This window comes from Lontra canadensis, unplaced genomic scaffold, assembly GCF_010015895.1.
Source record: "Lontra canadensis isolate GAN:19392208 unplaced genomic scaffold, GSC_riverotter_1.0 scaffold141, whole genome shotgun sequence".
In the NCBI taxonomy this organism is placed as follows: domain Eukaryota; kingdom Metazoa; phylum Chordata; class Mammalia; order Carnivora; family Mustelidae; genus Lontra; species Lontra canadensis.
This window is the reverse complement of record NW_022631135.1, coordinates 1,813,925-1,832,679: the sequence shown is the minus strand read 5'-3', so window position 1 is coordinate 1,832,679 and position 18,755 is coordinate 1,813,925. Positions and strand designations below refer to the sequence as shown.

The window sequence follows — 18,755 nt, the reverse complement described above, 5'->3', positions numbered from 1 at the left end:
CAAATGCCTGTTCCTGATATAGATAAGCAGGTACCCACAGGGCAAGGCAGGACAGTTAATGCAGCTAATGACAGAAAAAAGTCAATGTTGGGGCTGGTAACAGCCTTTTCTGGAGGACTGGGTGATCTTAGATACAATCTCATCCACCTTCTCTCCTGAAACAGGATGGGGCCAGCTGGCCTAACAACCCTCCACACACTGACCTCCCCTGCTGAACCTTCGGCTTTCCCCCCCTAAAGTTTGCATTTTTTTCTCTGACACTTCTAAATAATTTTTAAGTTCCACTTGATTCTTTGCTTTGCCATGAATGGGCTGACTTAGCTATGAAATTTTATATGGAAGTTACTTATCTCATTTAGGAAGTACTGATCAGAGGCATGGCAATAAAATTAGGGGAAAATAAAGGTTTTGTTTTGCATATGAAAAGCAAAGAACAGCCTTTATTATAGACAGTAGGTTAAAGACATTTTCATATATAGCCATGTGAATTTACCATTCAAATTGGGGGACTGGAGGCCAGTCACATCTTTTAAATTGATCAAACAGTCAAAGGAGAGATCTGTTTCAAGACAAAAAAAGAAAAAGAACACTGTGTCTGAAGAAAACAAAGTAGGAACAGATGTGGATGCTCTTTACTTTAGAGTCAGCACAGCATTAATAGTCTGGCTTTTAAGAGCAGGAGATGATTATAACAAAGCAGGAAAAATAAAGTAGTTGTATGTCATAAGTTGGTCATAGAAACACTTGTAGAAAATATCAGAAGAGTAAATGGGAAAATGCCAAAAAGTATCCCTCCAAAGGATGTTAGGATGTCCTTTCCTTACCTATTCACCTGAAGAGCTCCAATCTGCACCAAGTTCTAGCCCAAATGTCAACCACCTCTGGGAGTCACTGCTGAGACCGTCAAGCAACACCCAGTGTCTTCTCTGTCCTCCCTGGCAGATGGCTCTGCCTATGGCTCCATTAAAACAACTACCACCCCTTAGGGATCATCTACACTTCTGCTCTGTCCTCTCCCTCTCTAGTTTTAGGATTATTAGTAAGGATTATTACTTGTCTTTCTTTGTATTCCTGGTGACTGGCAAAGGGGAAAAGCATCTACCTATTTAATCAAGATCTGCTAAGAGGCTTTACATAGAGGCAATCACGTGTCTGCATGTGTTTTGAATACATAAAAATCAATGAGACCCTTCTATAAAGTATATATCCTTCTGCTAAATGCAGATAAAAAGCTTAGATATTATATATAAAACAAAAAAAGTAAGATTCTGAAAGGTGGAGAGAAGTCAGGCAGGCTAGGGACCTTGGGACCCAAGGGACAAAATTGTGATGAGTTCCCCCGTGTATTTGCCTTTTAGCTCAGATGTCCCAGACTTGGAGCTGAAAAGGTGAAATGGCAACAGAGCACATGTAAAGAAGTCCTAAAAAAGGCCTGTTATCCAGCAAAAGGCCTGGAAGAGTAATGGCCTAGCAAGAGAGAAAACAGGAAATGCTCCACTCTAGCAAACGCCACTGGAAAGACCATAGACCCAACCAGGCCAGTAAAGGCCAAGTGGGGAGCCTAGACTTCCAGCCTCGATGGGCTGTCATGCAGTACCCTAACTCCCCTGACAGGGTGGGATCTGAGAGGGTTGAGTAAACAACTGGTCAATTCATCCCCACCTGGTCATAATGAAGCCTCCCCAGCATTCCTGCCCACAGTATCAGTGGACACCACAGGGGAGCAGTGACAAGGCCCCCTGCACACCCCAGGCAGGAAGGCATCAATGGAAGCCCAGTGGGGAACTGAATTCCCACCCTGCGCAGCAATGACATGGGTCCCATTTCGTTCCAAGTGTCACTGGAGGCTGAGTGGGAAACCTGGACTTGTAGCTACACCTTGGAGGAACTAGACAGTGCCCCTAAGTCCCCCACTAGATCGATGTCAGAGAAAGTCAGCTAAAACAGTCATGTAACATCTAAAATATTCAGGTTTCCACCGAAAATCATTCATCACGCCAAGAACCAGGAAAATCTTTTTGAATGAAAAAAAGACAACAGATGCCAACCCTGAGATGACACAGATGCTGGCATTATTTGAAAAGAATTTTGCAGCAGCCATTGCAAAAATGCTTCAGTGAGTATCTATGAATTATACAGAATAAATGAAAAAATAAAAAATCTTAGCAAAAAAATAAAAATTCTCAGCAAAGAAATAGATGATATAAAGAAGAACCAAATAGAAATTTTAGGGAAAAAAAAAAAAAAGTAGAAAACTCAATGGGGGCGGGGGCTCAACAACAAAATGGATTAGAGAAAGAAAATAACCAGTGAACTTAAAGATGGGACAACAGAAATGACCCAAATTGAACAACAGAGAGAAGACAGATTGGAAAAAAGCAATGTACAAACCCTCAGGACCCTATGGGACTAAAACAAAAACCAACAAAACTTCCTAAATTATTAAATAATTTTTAGTACAAATTATATTATCTAAAGGATTTTGTGGCCTGTAGTCTGTTCAAGAATGATCATCATAGGAAGGACAAATAAAAAAATTTTGGTGGACTAATATAACACCTAAATCAAACCCACATAGTCTACAAGTGAAGGAAGCCCTTGAAGGTTCACACATATAGTCACACTAAAAGGTATAGTCTATGTGGAGGAGAGGTCAGGTTCATTTATCATGACCACAAAGAAGATGTAAAGCAATGGTTATACATTCTTTCCAAACCCAAGAAACTTTAAGATAAACAGCTCAGCACAGTTCTGCTGCTGGTGGGGTCATTTTGGGGCATAGAGGAAAACATTCCTGCTGTCTTGATGGAAAATGTTGCCAGGCATGCATTGGCAAGTTCTCTGAAGTTCCATGAAGACATTTTTAATAGTCTAAAATAACCACTTTTAGAGCTATTTTCAACCTATGTTCACTACCAGTGAACGGGATGGGAATATCTTTCTTTTTGTACAAATACAGAATAAAATTTTATAGCGGGTAGACAGACTGAATTACTCAATTCACAGATCTTCCCTCAAAGTTTAACTTATTAAAAACACTAAATCCGAGGAAGCCTAATCACAATTTACAAAAAACCAAACCCACAGGATTACATATTTTGGTTTTGAATGGGTGTCGGCAAAGACAGAAAGAGGGCCTTAGAAACATTTTTGCTTCTGCTAATTTTTTTCAGTTAAAACTAAAATGAATGAAACTCCAAGTTGGAAATAATCCAGAATCACCTTTAAATCCTTGTGAAAATACTAAGGTAAAACATGCTATTCCAATCCTATCCATTAATGCTGATCTTGCCAGTTCCATAGAAGTTTATTAGTGAAAACAAAATTCAAATATCTGGCGTCCAGACAATGTTCACAGCTACTTTTGCCCTTAAGAGAAGTAGAATAGCAGTTTTAGGTATGGGGTGTCTTTATTCCCCAAATTGGAACAATTCTTACACATTCAAACATGTGCGAGACTCAGTAAGAGTATTTTCCTACTGCCGGGCGGAGGCCGCGAGGTTCCCTGAGATGGTTGTTATCACAGAGGATTCTCAGCTCTAACTCTGGTCGGCAGTTTCCAAACAAGGCGACAGCGTGAATAGAGGACTGTATAAAATAAAGGTTCTTTCAAAAACATCTATGGTGTATTTTTGGAATAAAAAAATATCAGTCTTCTTGGTCAAAGGTTGGCAACCATGTTTTCAACTTTAGAATGTCTGCAACGGGCTCTTTTCGTTCTTGAAGGAAGCTGAGTCCAGTGATGAGTTCAACGTCCGTGATCCGAGCTCTGTGTAACTTCAGTAACTCTTCTACCCATGACGACTCATGCTTCCCATGCTATGAAGGTGGGGGGAAAAGAAACGTCACTGGAGAACAATTCACGTTCCCTACCAGCACTCCTTCTTCCCATTTCAGTGAGTTCCGACCCTCTGGCTCCCAAACGGCAGATGCTCCGAGCTTTGTCGGCATGATCCCTTGAGTAGCTCACCATCTAATATATATGATACATCTTTGTTGAATTAGATGTGGGAATTCCCAAATTTCCCAATTTGGGAAAAGGCAAGTATATGTGGAATCAGTGCTCATGTATTGCATTGATGCAAGAAACGTCAACAGTGTGAGGTTAAAAAAATGTTGGAAAACAAAAGCAATGTGGCGTGGTGGAAAGAATATGGGGATGAGAGTAAAGAAACTCGGACCTAAGTCCAGGTCCTACCATTACCATACCATGTAAACTGAGGCCAGTTATTTAACACCTGAATCCTGATTCTCTTACCTGCTCCTTCCTTACAGGAGTGTTTTGAGGATCAAATGTGATGATGTGTGCAAGTGCACTAAAAGAACACCCGTTTTTATCAGAACCAGTTACGTACATGTGTGCAATGAAGAGAGGGTTGGGGAGTGCGGTAAAATGCAACTCCATTTCTGGGGAGGTAATGAGGTCTCAGCTAATAGATCAAATGATAAGTAAAGGCACATGCTCTGACACATGGAAGCAGAGCTGGTAGCTGAGGCAGGGAGCAGAGATGGAAATCATACATTCGTGGTAAGTATGCATTTCTCTGAATATGGCTCCTGGAGAAGGTCAGATGAAGAAGGTATCCACTGGATGGCAGGCTGCAATTTTACATTAAAGACATCCTCCAATAAAGACTTCTGTACCCTTGGGACATTATTAGTTGGAAATGATGAATATAGACTTTCCAGATAAAAGGGGAATGGACCAATAATCTCCCATTTTCCCATTAGCCTCCAATCATCCCTGTATCCAGGGCTACTTACTGCCCCACTCAGTCTCCTTCTCCGCAATAACCTTCACTCTGGCTCTTGGAGGAATAACCCTGACTCCGTGGACTACTTGGCCAGTAGATATTTTCCATCTGTCCCAACATACACACGAACAGATAAAAAGTACAGGCAAGGCATCTGATGTCTCAGGCCAATGTCCTGCTAATCATTAGTTGCTACTTCAGAGATGAAACAGAAGGAATCAGTCAGGATGTGTGATATACCTTCAAATAATCCTCTCCCTGGTTCATGTCCAATATTTAGTGTCTTCTAGGTACACTGCTATTATAGAATTTGACAAAATGTTTGCATTTAAGATAGTGGCACAATAGCTTTTGGAATGGTAGAGATGGTGAAAAGGAACTCAGAGCTTCACTCATGATACCTGGCATCATTTTGCTCAGGGAGACCTAAGCATAAGTCTCTTTGGGAAGAGGGCCCAGAATTCAGACATGATATCTAGAGAAGAAACCATCTTTGGCCCACATGTGCCACATGCTAAGAATAGTGGAGAAGGAAGACAGGAAAGGTCTGGGTCCCTCATAGTGTTATTGACCCAAGACTGTCTACTTCTGGACATCCTGTCACCTGAGGTACCCGTTAATTGCTCAAGTCACTGTAAATGGGTTCTCCATTATTTGCTGCAGAACAAAACACTAACTGATAACTTTAGTGACAATTCAATCTCTTGAGGAAGAAAAAGCAATGAAGAAGAGAACACTTAGTATGTATCCCACAGTGTCCACAACAGTGACCAGCTGGTAGATGTAGATGCCCAAAGGGCATCCAAATAAGTAAAACCCTGTTATTCCTTCCTTAATTCTGAAGCATAAGGAAAAAGAACTTAATGAGAAATATGTTCTATGAGGACTGGTCAATTCATTCTCAGTTTATCAGAGAAACAAATAAGTGAAATATCTTCATGAATTTTAATGAATGACACACAGGCTTTTAGATCAGGGATGACAATGGATCTCTGTATTCTACTCCTGGGCCCATGGCAGAAGCTACCGTCTGCTTTGTTCACTCTGTATCTTCTGGACTAAGAGTACCTGGAAACATGTATTTATTGAAGGAATGAATGGCTGGATCCAAGAAGGGATCAATGAACAAATGCAGGGAAGAATAAATGAGTGATGATAGCACTCTCTCCGGCTGAGCTCAGACTAGGGCCTCAACATCCTTTTGCCCACAGGACTCCCAACTAGACCACCCATTCAAATGAGGCTGGTGAGAAAGCTACATCGCTTTGCCAACTTAGGTCTATACTTAATATTGTGTAACTTTGACGGACAAAAAAAGAAAAGTGGGAGGAAAAAAAAACAACAACTAGAAAAAAACAACTAGAAAATCTGGGAAGTACTCTGAAAGAAAAAAAAATTGGCTCACTATGGGGAAAAAAACTTCCCTAAAATTTTAAAACAGTCTTGATGTTCGAAGACTAGATTTTGTTTGTTTGTTTGTTTTGGGGTTTTATTTTTTTTAAATTCCGAGCAAGTAAGATAACATAAAACAATTATTTCCAAACACTGAATGACAAAAGAATAAGAAAAGATAATTAGGAACAAACATGACTTTTATAATAAAGTGATAAAAAGAAAATTAATCTGAAATACTACCTAACCGTAACTTTAGGACTAATTTATAACAGTGCTGACACTTTAGGAATTATAAATCCAGGTTTCAAACAAAAATAAATTCATAGTTCGAATAAACCTGGAATTTAGTAGCTAAGCTGTATGCAGGCACTAAGTTTTTACATTTTGATTTGTTTTTTGTGTTTTAATAGGCAAGGGTGGTCCTCTCCAAAGATATACCATCTCAGAGTATCAAATTTAAAATCATCCCACAAAGTACATGTAAAAGCACACCCTTTCAAAGTACATGCATATTCACATTCTGTTTTTACCCACAGTGATGTCAGACACGGCACATGCAAATATACTTGTATTCATTATGGTCAACGTTTAAGGTGATACATGAACAAAGGCTACTTACCACACAGCTCTCACTATTGTCAGTCCTGTGAGGCAAAATGAAAGCTAAGGTGTCTAACTCATCACACTGGGAGGGAGTCTGGAATGTGTTTTTACAACTTGTCAGCACAATGAAGAAGTGAGTTGGGATCAGAATTTCTTGATTACGGATGACTCTGCTGTTTCTGGAAAATATGACAATCTCCAGTTTAAAAAAGAAATAACTCTCTTCTTTTTAGTGAATATTTCGGTGAAGTATATTTTTAATACAATGAATCTAAAAATAAAATTCAGTCAAATAATTAAATAAATAAATAAATATTAAATTACTAAGAAGTTAGTAATCATAATACCTCAATATGTTCTGCTAAATTGAAAACAAATTAGAAGACAGGTAAACACAAGCCAAATAGTTTTTATTTTCTATAAAAATTTACTGAACTTCAGATTTTTTTTTTTTTTAGTTCTACCTTAAGACACTGGAATTGAGACATGAAAGAAAAAAATACATCTTTCTAGAACACCTACAACCAAGATTCTGAAGCATTATTGATAGTCTTCTCAACTCTGTGCAGCTATGCAAAGACAGGAGACAGAGAGGAGAGTGGTGTGGGATTTTTTTTTATTCCAGCCCTTATAGAGAAGTCATGTTTCTGTGAACTCTCCTTTGTTTTAAAGGGATTTCCTTTCTCGGGGCATCTGGGTGGCTCAGTGGGTTAAAGCCTCTGCCTTCAGCTCGGGTCATGGTCCCAGGGCCCTGGGATCAAGTTGCGCATGGCAGGGGAGCCTGCTTCCTCCACTCTCTCTGCCTGCTTCTCTGCCTACTTGTGATCTCTGTCAAATAAATAAATAAAAATCTTAAAAAAAAAAAAAAAGGTGGATTTCCTTTCTCATCCCAAGAACTTCTTTTAAACTGCGGCATATTCTTCAAGATGTCCCAAGTAATACCTTACCTCATCTTAATTCTACTTCCTTTGTTCTGAAAGCTAGGTTTATTTATTTGTTTTTCAGCATCTTTCCAAATTTAGAGTAGTGGGAGCCTCATCTTCACTTGTAATCTTATGTGGAACCATAACATAGAAAACTGATTAAAACAGAGAGCTCTGGTGGAAGGCGAAAGATATGGAGCTCGCTCTCTCTTTTAAGATTTTATTTCTTTGAGAGAGAGAGACTGAGAGAGAGAGTGAGCAAGCACAAGAAGGGAGAGGGCAGAGGGAGAAGCAGACTCCTGGCTGAGCAGGGAGCCTGATGCAGGACTCGATTCTGGGACTTCAGGATCTTGACCTGAGCAGAAGGTGGTCACTTAACCGACTAAGCCACCCAGGCGTCCCCCAAGTTCTCCTCTTTACTGACTCTACTGCTGTGATCTCAGGCAGTTATGGTGGGTCCCTTACGACGCCAGGGATATAGTAAAAAACAAAACAAAAGCCCGCCATTTGACAAACTACGTCACAAACTAACATGTCACAGATAAACGTGTGTGAAGAATCGCCCCGAGCCTGCCTGAGAGAGTTCTCAGCAACCAGCTAAACCTCCCCTGACAGCTCATTCTCATTATCCTGTGCCTTAATAGTAATATTACTTCAAAAAATCATGCTGTTATTGTTTTATGAAAGATCAAATGGTTTATAAAATGTTCCGCTGCTGTACTTTACAAAAACAGCACCCACTGGCGGTTTCTTTCAAGACGGTCACTCAGGCTCCCCCTAAAAAAGGGTTAAAAAGGGGAGGTAAAAGCTGTGACATTCGCCCAAGGCCTGCCCTGGACACTAAAGCTTTTTAATTCTGCTGATGCTTCCAGGCAGGATGCCTCTAGCCACACCACAAGGTTCCTTATCTTCTAACCAGCAGTAGTTAATGAAGACAGTATCTCAACAATTAGCCACAGAGATTTTAAACATGGATGTTACCTTCTTCACAGATGGCAGAGTTCAGTGTTTAATCTGAGCTCAGGAATTACTCATCTAAGCAGAGTCGAGGAGAAACACTCCTTCTTTCCTCTAAAAAAGTTTTACTGAACACTGAGCAAAACATCATAGGATATTTCAAGGGGCTTCCGGTGTAAACAGAAATGTCTTGTCCGTCAACACAAACAGTTTCAGACAGAAAAGGCTCCGCGGACTCAACTGGATGGTAATCCCACACGACAGCTGTTTTTAAGAGGAAATGAAATATGTTCTTACTGCTTCAGCGTCTCTGAGGAATCATAACATCCATCGTAATCAGAGTCAAACACAGGCCCGCTGACCACATTGACGCCATTTCTTTCTTCCGCATACCGTTGTAGAAGGGTGCCGTGGAAGTAGCGCCATATTACTGGAACAAGAAGGGTGTCAGTGTGGGTTCCAGAGAACAAGGTGCCATGCTGTCATGTGAAAAAACTCAACCACCTTCTTCAAAGTTAGCATTTATAGTAATTACTGACAAAGACAAATGTGGCTTCAGTCTTAGTGTGAAGCCAAAAACGCCCTGTTCAGCTCTGGCTTTTGGCCAGAAGAGACAAACATTGAATTCAACACTATTTTGGGCATCCCTGACTATATCCCTCACCATGAACATAAAGAAACAAGGCAGGTTATTCAGATTTACTGTTAATATCTGAAATTCCCTTTGAAATATTCACAAGTATTCTACACATAAATTAGAGTAAAAAATTTCCTTGCACGTAAATTAGAGTAAAAAATTTCCTTGTATGCTCCATATTTTGAAATTCTATATGTCACCTGAAGAATAATTTAAATTTATTTTTGTAAGGGTTCCAAATACAACGATAGTTAAAAATGATGCAAAAATCTATTCATTTCAAGGTCAAAAACAATTATTGACAACTCCCAAAAGTTAAATGGGAAAACAAACTGAAAGTTAATGTGTTAGTAGACTATATAAGCCAGATAACTTAGGAAGAATGTTACATACTTTTCCATCAAAATATGTTATTTACAAACATGTAAATACAGAGTAGAAAAATAGGTATTAGAATATATCATAATTCTAACAGCTGTAGAATTTTTGTGTACTGGTATCATCAAAGTTAAGAATGTGTAAGAATGTATACCTCTAAGAACATACACCTAAAAGAACATGCTTGACAGTCATTTAGAGGATCAGTCTTAATAATATAAATTATGCCTATAATATACAGAAATTCATTGAAATTGTGAGATACGGGGTTAAAATTTTTTACCTTGAAAACTCTGGTACATTGGCACTATATTAGTATTAAGCAATGCTTCAGAATATAGTTGATCTGAACCTTTATTTAGTTCTATAAAGAAAGCAAAAAAAGACAACTATTTCATTCTTCATGAATAACATTAGAAATCATACTTTCTCATGGAGGGCACTTGAAAAATAGGCTGAGTATCACCTTAAACCCATAAAACATTCCTAAGTACAGGGTCAAGGGAAAGTGCCATGTGTTTGGTCAAGTTCCCTTAAAAAAGTAAAATACTTAGATCTTTTCTTCTTCAAGATGAATTTATCAAAAAAACAAAAGCTTAATAACAGCCTAAATTAAACATATTCAAATTTTACATTATTTGCCTATTTCAACTAACAATGTATTGTTTTGACAACCTCTTTCCTTAAACTCTTCTACACTAAGAAGGAAAAAGAGATTATCTGGCTTCAGAACAACACCTACTACCCAGAAAAAACATTGCAGGATTTCTGCCTCGAAATGCTGTACAAGGCTTCTTTGTAGGGATTTTCGGCTTGGAGTTGGTCTATTTTCATAAAGCAACAGCCAAGTTCTGACTTCAGACACTTACTCTGGGGACTGGGCTGGATATGGAGAATATTTGAGCACCTAGAGCCTTCTGCTCCTTGCCTTTTAAGGCCAGCCTGAAAATGTCTTCTCATTAACACACAAATGTGCCACATTTAAAAGCAGAACACTTAACTTCAAAAAAGAAAAAAAAAAAAAAAAAGCTTTTCCCTAGGAGCTCCATTTCTGTGAAAGAGCGAGCCCCCTTAGGCTTTGCCTATCCCCACTTTCTTGGGTGAATTACATTTTTCCTTTTTTTAAAAAAAATATTTATTTGAGAGAGAGAGAGAAAATGAGTGAAGAGCAGGGGTGAGGGGCTGGGAAGGGCAGAGCCCAGAGGGAGAAGCAGGCTCCCTGCTGATCAGGGAGCCCAACATCCCTGGACTCTGGGACCATGTCCTGAGCCAAAGGAAGATACTGAATGGTTCATCCAAGCAAAACCTAAAAAGTTGTCTAAAAGTCAAGCTTCAGACACTTTAAAATTTTCCCTAAGAGTTATTCTTCTCATTTACCATTTTCACCAATTAAAAAAACAACAAGATGATGTATCTGGCCTCATAAGGAAAAGAAAAGGAAGAAGAGAAAGAGGCCAAGAGAAAGGCAAGGTCAGGGAGGTAGAAACTTACGTGGTGGGTAGAGGAACCCATAGCTCAGTTCAGCATTATTTTTATAAAAGGAACACTTATGGACAGGACTAAGAGAAATTCGAAGATCCTGGTAAAGACAGTTAGAAAAGTCTTCTGCAGAGAAACTGTCCTGAAAAACAAAATGAAAACAGCCATTAGGTGTCAGGCATCTAAAAGAAAAGAAGATGGCTTTATGAGTAGCTGAAGATGCATCACACCATTTGAAAACAGAGCTCTGGCTATCCTTCACCATTTTCCCATTTTTCTAGTAGTATATTCATTTTTTTCTGATATGCAAAAACTCTTTTATGATAGAAGGATATTAGTCATTTATCACATATGTGCAAATATTTTCCTATTATGCTGGGCTAATTTAGTGTATTTTATTTATTTATTTATTTATTTATTTTTGGTCAACTGTAAGCTTTTATCTACTGAAATACTGATTTGGGGAGATCTGAGCCTATCTATCTTCCATACACAACTGCACAGACTCCAACTGGGGGTGGAAACAGTGTAGCACAAAAACCTCAGGAGCACTGAGGACTGAATTTAAGCAGCTTTGATTACATAAGTCAACTGAACATTTGAACAGAATCAAAGAACATTGTAATTATGGCATGAAACAACAGTAAATCTGATGGGAACCTACAAAAAAACTGGGAAGTATCCTACATATCACAAAGTCAAGTAAAAAACGTGTTTACAAGTGTTGGGAGACCGTCTTCAAAATTAAAACAATCAAATTGATGGTAGAAACTTTATGGAATTATGTGAATGTGTATGGGTGCATAATATATATATTTTTAACAAAGAAATTACATATACACACACACATAGCCTTCTCTTTTTATTTGGCATTCTCAGTGACTATTAACAATAGTTTTATTTTTTAAATCCTGCTGCTACCCTCCATTAAGCTCTCTCAGATCCCTTTTCCATCCCTTAAGGGCATCCTGTAGCTTGCCAGACATTCAGTTTCTGAAAATCTGGTTGGTCTAGTTTAAAACTTCAATTTGATTAAAATCTCAATCTCATCCCCTCCCCCATTCTCTCTTTTAAGGCTTATCTTCTGTTTCTCTTTCCACCACAGCAGCCAGGGGGCAGGGGTGAGGGGGAATGGTGGTCTTATTGGGGGGGGGGGGTATTTGCCCCACCCCCAACCCCCAACTCTTTTCAAGGCCTTCTTGTGTTCTGGGAGGTGCACAGATCCCTGGCCTCTCTCTGGTCTGGTCTGGGGCGGGGGGGGGGGGGTTCCTGTAGGTGGTATATGCAGAGAGATCACTCAGCTTTTATGACCTTGCCCATCAGTGAGGACCCCCTGAGGTGAGCGCAGTGAAGGAAAATCCAGACAGGGAAAATACAGCTATGTATTTAGAGATGAATCATTGTGCCTGACTGCAAAATTGATTTCATAAAATTATAAATTAGAATCCTAAAATATTAAATCAAACATAAAGCAAGGGAGAAACTTTTGTTGCATGCACACCCCTCATTTCACACAAGAAGACATCCGCTTGGAGTCTTAGAGTCATACACCGAGTTCGTGGTCAGGCTAGAACAAGAACTTAATCTTCTAACTCACAGTTCAGTGATCTTCTAATGCAGAAACTGATGAGAGAGCCAAGATTAACTGACCCAAACTAACTCGGCTTTCAATGTTTTGCTTAATGATAATTTGAAATAATCAAACATAGCTAAAGAGGCGACCAATACTTGCATTTCTGCGGACGGTGTAAGAGGTCCAAAGGGGCATCAGGATGTCATGGCTGTAAGCACTCACAAACTGGTGCTGGTAGAGGAGACAGACCGAGGTGTTCCTCTGCAGGACTCTGGGTCTTCCGTAAGGTAAAGTGCTGCGCTTAATAACCTTCTCTTGGGTTGTAGGGGAAAAATGAAACCACCATTCAAACATACTTACTGTGAATATAATTCACAGTATATAATATATTCTGTATGTACATACAGAATATATTATATATATACACATATGTGTGTGTGTGTGTATAGTGAATATGTAAGAACATATTCCTTATAGAGTATATAAGAATCCATTCATCCAATTCTCTACTTAACCCTACTGAAAAGTTATTTTTAACTGTAAAATAAAACTAAACACAAAGCACAGAACCATAAACAGTTAAGAAAAGGGATTCATTGTAGTTTTTGCCTATGAAGATTCTGAAAGATGAATGTAAGATCAAGATATCACAAGAGAACACTATGTGAGATTACTACAAATTTCAGCATTAGAACTTTAAAAATATTGTTAAAATTCTTCAACAGTATTTTAATAACTAGTATTCAGGGAAAACTCCAGACAGAGAAGTTTCTGGATGAGATGGGTGCTTAGAAAGCAAAAGTTCACAACTAAAATTATGAGACTGAGCTGAATGAAGCTGAATGAAAGTAATAGTATAGATCATTTACTGTACTTTTTCCAAGTGCCAAGTGCTTTGTAAAGTCCTTTGTATATATCATCTAATTTAATTCTTCCATAACCCTACAAATTAAGGTTATATGCCCATTGTACAGATGAGAAACCAGTAGTTTATAGAGAATGAATACTTTTTCCATGGACATACAGTTCCTATGCTCATATTCAAACACAGATCAGTTCCAGAAATGCAATCCTTTACCAGAAGGTTTTGTCATCACAAGGCCATCAAAGGTATCTCTAAACATTTACAGAGATTTTTATTTTTATTTTATTCTATTTTTGAGAAAGAGAAAGAGAGAGGGAGAGCACATGTGAGTGGGAGGAGGAGCAGAGGGGGAAGGAGAGGGAGAGAGAGAGAATCCCAAGCAGACTCCACACCCAGTGTGGAGTTCGGTGTGGGGCTCAGTCTCAGGAACCTAAGATCATGACCTGACCTGAAATCAAAGAGTCGGATGCTTAACTGACTGAGCCTTCCCAGGTGCCCCATATTGACAGAGATTTTTATACAGGCAAATTCAACTTGGGAATTATGCAGAATTTGCCTTCTTATTACAGAAGGAAAAAACTGAGCCAAGTAACAAGGATCAGAGGCTATATCAAAGTGTATCAGAGATTGTATCAAAGTGAGGCTGAACATCCCAGTCACGACTGACAAATGTCTGTATATTAAGCATACTCTTCACTCAAAAGTTATAAAGAAATAACTTTAGATAAACAAGCCAATTTATACTCTCTTATAATGAACTAAGAAGCAGATAGAAATCTAACAGGTGTTTACAATGGAAATCTGAAGGTCTCTTATAAAGTTATAAAAATCTTCAAGATCTCAAACCACCTCCACTATGTTCATAAAGAGTAATTCAGCTTCCACTAAACATATGATGTGCTGTAAATATCCCTCCCTTCCGTATGACGAACAGTCTAGACCATCAAGCAAAGACACCTCCGTGTTTCCTCAGGTGGTCTCCACTACCACCTTTAAGTTACTGGTTGTTCTCAACTAATGCCCCCAAACCAATGTTCTGTGGTTAACCTGGCTGAGAAAAAGCCCACTTTTACATTCCAAACTCAAGGGTAAACATGTCTTACCTTCTGCCACAGTCAAATTCAACTGTATCTCAAAATCCACAACTGGTAAGACCTAAAAAGTTAATGATACGATTTTAAGCAATGAGAGACAGGAGGTTTTGTTTCGTTCTATTTTTGTTTTGAGACATGTTTCAATCTTGTAACAAACAACTTCTGCAGCATAATTATCCCATTATGGGACGAAGATAAAGCCATCTTGTACAAGTCAAACTTATTTTTTTGACGAAGAGGATAAAAGTTCAGATGACAACTGCAACAAGACAGAACTGCTACCCAAGCACAAGCACTATGAATGAAAAACAAGAGTCGCTCCTTTATCATCTTTATCACTGCTCTGAGAGTCTTTCTACCAGCCTAGAACAAAATGGAAAGCATATCCCAACCGTTCCCCAAATCTCTACCTTTAGGGACACTATCAGGTTTTTTTTTTTTAAAGATTTTATTTATTATTTGAAAGCAAGAAAGAGAAAGAGATCACAAGTAGGCAGAGAAACACGCAGAGAGAAGGGAAGCAGGCACCCTGCTGAGCAGAGAGCCTGATGTGGGACTCAATCCCATGACCCTGAGATCATGACCTGAGCTGAAGGCAGAGGCTTAACCCACGAAGCCACTCAGGTGCCCCTAGGGACACTATCAGTTTTGTTCACTTGTCACATATTTTCATCTTCTTATAACTATATGTTAAGACAGGAATAAAAAAGAAAGAGTGCCATATATCCATTTCATACCCCCCAAATACGTGATTTTCCCTCTAAATTTAAAATTAATTGAGAGATATTTTAGAGAAGGAAAGCTATGATTGGTTGATAATCAAGCCCTCACTGCTAGGATAACAGCACAGACTCCACGATTGAGGATGCTCCAGGACTTGGCTAGATTTCTCCCAACCTGCATCCAAGTCAAGTCATAGCACCAAGGGATAAAAACGGAGGTGAAAACGCAAAAACTAGGAAGAGGAAAAATAAACAATAAGAGGGCAGCATGTGTTCCATCAGAATTAAACATACATAGATATTTATGCCTACTCACAGATTTCAATTTGATCACTAAGTGTTTCTATGGCATAAGCTATGCAGAGGGCACCATAAGATCCAACTGGGCTACGCTTTGGTCAGTACTTACTGAGGGATGGCATGAGCAGTCAAGGTTACGTCTGGGGCTTCTTGCGAAGGGGCACTGCACCACAGGGTGAACTTCTCTGGGATTCTCTGGGGTGTAAATGGGATTCTTTAGAAGGTGGTTAAGACTCCCATGAGTTCCATTATTAGGAGCAGGTGTCAGATTCAGTAAATCTGCATGATTCCAAGAAAGGTAAATGGTTACTTAGAGGTTCAAAAACAAATAAATAGAAGACTTAGCCCGTGATTTTTATTTTTTTTAAACCCTATCTATGCAAGAGTTCTTTACTTTCCACCTAAAATGAAACTATGAAATGCTCTTGAATTTTAGAGCATTTATGACTATGCTATTCTTAATAATGGGATTTTAATGGGATTACTGATATGTACACTGTACTTCTCTATGGAAACTTGTGAATTTTAGTGTGTATGGCTATAGTAACCGCCATGCATGCTTATTATATGCCAGTCACTGTGCTAACGTATTTTTCTTACTTAATCCTCATAACAATTTAATAAGTTATTGCCGATATTTGGTAGATGAGTAATTACAGTGTTGTGCCTAAGGTCTCAAAGCTACTAACAGAGTAAGACCCAGGATTCAAAACCAGCTTTGTCTGAGTCTGACTCATGCTCTTAGCAATAACCACAGCAAACACTTCTATAGGAAAGCGCTTAGGATATGCCAGGCACTGTTTTAAGTGCTTTAGGACATATGAATTCATTTAAGCATATAGGCTCCCACTAAAAGAATTACACTGAGGACATATTTAAGGTTTGCAAACTCCCAGTACCATTGTCAGGAAAAGGAAGTCATATTTAAAACTCAATATCCAACCATAAAAGTACTAATGAAGAAAGTACTGGGTAAACAAGGAATATATCTAATGGAAACTCCTCAATTTCTACAATCCTGAAATTGTCATCCATGCAAGTATTACTGCTACCAGATGTTCCGCCTGGTTTGGGTCCCCTTCACAGACTCCAAACTCTTCCCCATGCTTCCACCCGAGACCTGTTTCGACTGCCATATAATGAAGCCCATGGCCTGGCAAACTGGTAGGCATGGATGACATATGGCCCTCCCTGAGTGCCCCACTTTACCTGTGTATAGCTTCGTGGAAGAAATGTAAGTCATCAGATGGCACAATCCCCATATTTTTTTTTCAATGACTCTGGGTCAGGAAGAAGGAGATCTGGCTCCCCTCATTATCCTCTCCACACAGATGCCCACCATTGACCTACTTTTGATTATCCCATTCCAGCTCTGTTTTCAGAAGAAATGAAGGAAGCCTGTTCCCACTTACCACACATTAAATTATAGACTTCGATATTTTCAAAGGAATCAACTTCAAAGTGGTGCTTAAATCCAGGTCCGTAGCCAATAAAGAGGGCCTAGATGGGCCAGAAAAGTAACAGTGTGTCAATTCATTTCCCCTGTGTATGCAGCTGGTGACAAAAAAGTATTTTATATTAACCATGCTGTACATACATAAAATGGTTAACATAATGGGAAAACTACCGTGTCCATGGACTTGGTGGGATACTGACTGAACCCATGTTGCACATCTAATCTAAGGACATGTGGGATACTTCTCTCAGCTTTGACTTGACAATCAGAATGGAATGGATGATGAAATCATTGTTCATCTGTGAAATGTGATAAAAAAGTCACTCTGCCCATTTCACCCAGTGCTACAGGCATCAAATTAAATCACTGTTATGAGTATATTCTGAAATTTTAAAATTTATAGGTAACTGTAAGACATTATCTTCATTTAGAACAAAAATATAATACCTTTTCTCCTATTAAATCACTACTTTTCATTTACAATGTGGCGATATTCTTAATGGAGCACAAGTATATACAAAATAACTATTAGAAATTTAGTTTGAGGTAAAAGTCACATGTTCATGAAACATGAATGTAAAATTTTAATGTAATGCCCAAAGTAAAAGTTCTATAAAATTATAAGCTACATTAATTCTCATTCAACACATACAATCACATTCCACGTTTCTAAGTGTATAACTTTATATAGTTTTCTTCAGCTATAAATCATTATTTTTTTAAGTATAACAAGTTTACTTACTTGCATATTTGAAAATAAATTGTCAGAACCATGGAATCCATTTCCACAATGTTCCTTTTCTGAAGGAGCCCTAATTTTGATATAATATGAATTAATGATGCAAAGTCTATTCACAGTGTCAGATTTATAATCATGACGTTATTTCTGTTCATAAGCAATAAGTTACTATTTGGTTAAACCAAAAAAAAGGTAAACAAAACCACTGGGCTTGGGAAGCATTAAGGGGTCACCCTTATCTTTTATTTTGTAGATAAATCAACTGCATAAGCAGTGTGGCATAGAAGGGAAAAATCACTAGCGTTGACACAGAACTAGTTCTGAACCCTGACTATGCTATTTACCAGCTGTGACTTTGGCAAGTTAGTTATCTTCTCCTGGTTTCAATTTCATCATGTTGGGTTGTTTGTACAAAATAAATGGCTTAGTCTAAAGATATCTTTGGAATACAGGAAATGTCTGTGAAATATTAGTATATTATTAATATGAGGTAAGGACAATCCTCTTCTTCATCATCTCCACACAGATGCCCACCAATGACCTACTTTTGAACACTAAAAGCACGGCTCTCTAGTGAAAGGAGAGAGACAGTGAGATGTTGTTCACTGCTTAGGTTTTGTTTTACAGCATGGCTTCCTGGCAACCATCAAAAGAGTTAATTACCATGTTTTGAGATATTAACAATATTAACCATCTAAATAATTTTCCAACACACCAAAAAACCGAGGTGAAAAAACAACTCTTAAGAAGAAAATAATTGCTCGTTATTATAAAGAGCTTTTACCAATTGTTCGCTGGATTTAAAGGTATTATTAGGATAGCTGTCATGTGCAGAAGAGATACAATGCTTAAATGGTAATGCAAATGTAGACATAAGAAA

At 38.5% G+C, this 18,755-nt stretch overlaps 1 protein-coding gene and 1 long non-coding RNA gene across 2 annotated transcripts in view; one reads left to right on the top strand and one right to left on the bottom strand.

Annotated features, from left to right (window-relative positions):
• Nucleotides 1-1,836: 1,836 nt before the first annotated feature.
• LOC116858611 lies at nucleotides 1,837-6,965 on the top strand. Its single transcript, XR_004380956.1, has 3 exons — nucleotides 1,837-1,946; nucleotides 5,295-5,299; nucleotides 6,955-6,965. It is a non-coding gene; the product is annotated as an uncharacterized LOC116858611 (long non-coding RNA).
• The window catches only part of ENPP1 (ectonucleotide pyrophosphatase/phosphodiesterase 1), a 69,897-nt gene continuing 54,430 nt past the window's right edge, over nucleotides 3,289-18,755 (bottom strand). Inside the window, exons 16-25 of the mRNA XM_032843454.1 lie at nucleotides 17,879-17,948; nucleotides 17,093-17,180; nucleotides 15,790-15,959; nucleotides 14,668-14,719; nucleotides 12,859-13,013; nucleotides 11,139-11,268; nucleotides 9,931-10,011; nucleotides 8,930-9,062; nucleotides 6,769-6,931; nucleotides 3,289-3,819 (exon numbers count right to left, since the gene is read on the bottom strand). Of these exons, the coding sequence (XP_032699345.1) occupies nucleotides 3,649-3,819; nucleotides 6,769-6,931; nucleotides 8,930-9,062; nucleotides 9,931-10,011; nucleotides 11,139-11,268; nucleotides 12,859-13,013; nucleotides 14,668-14,719; nucleotides 15,790-15,959; nucleotides 17,093-17,180; nucleotides 17,879-17,948 (1,213 nt within the window). The 3' untranslated portion in view covers nucleotides 3,289-3,648. The remainder of the gene's footprint in view (nucleotides 3,820-6,768; nucleotides 6,932-8,929; nucleotides 9,063-9,930; nucleotides 10,012-11,138; nucleotides 11,269-12,858; nucleotides 13,014-14,667; nucleotides 14,720-15,789; nucleotides 15,960-17,092; nucleotides 17,181-17,878; nucleotides 17,949-18,755) is intronic.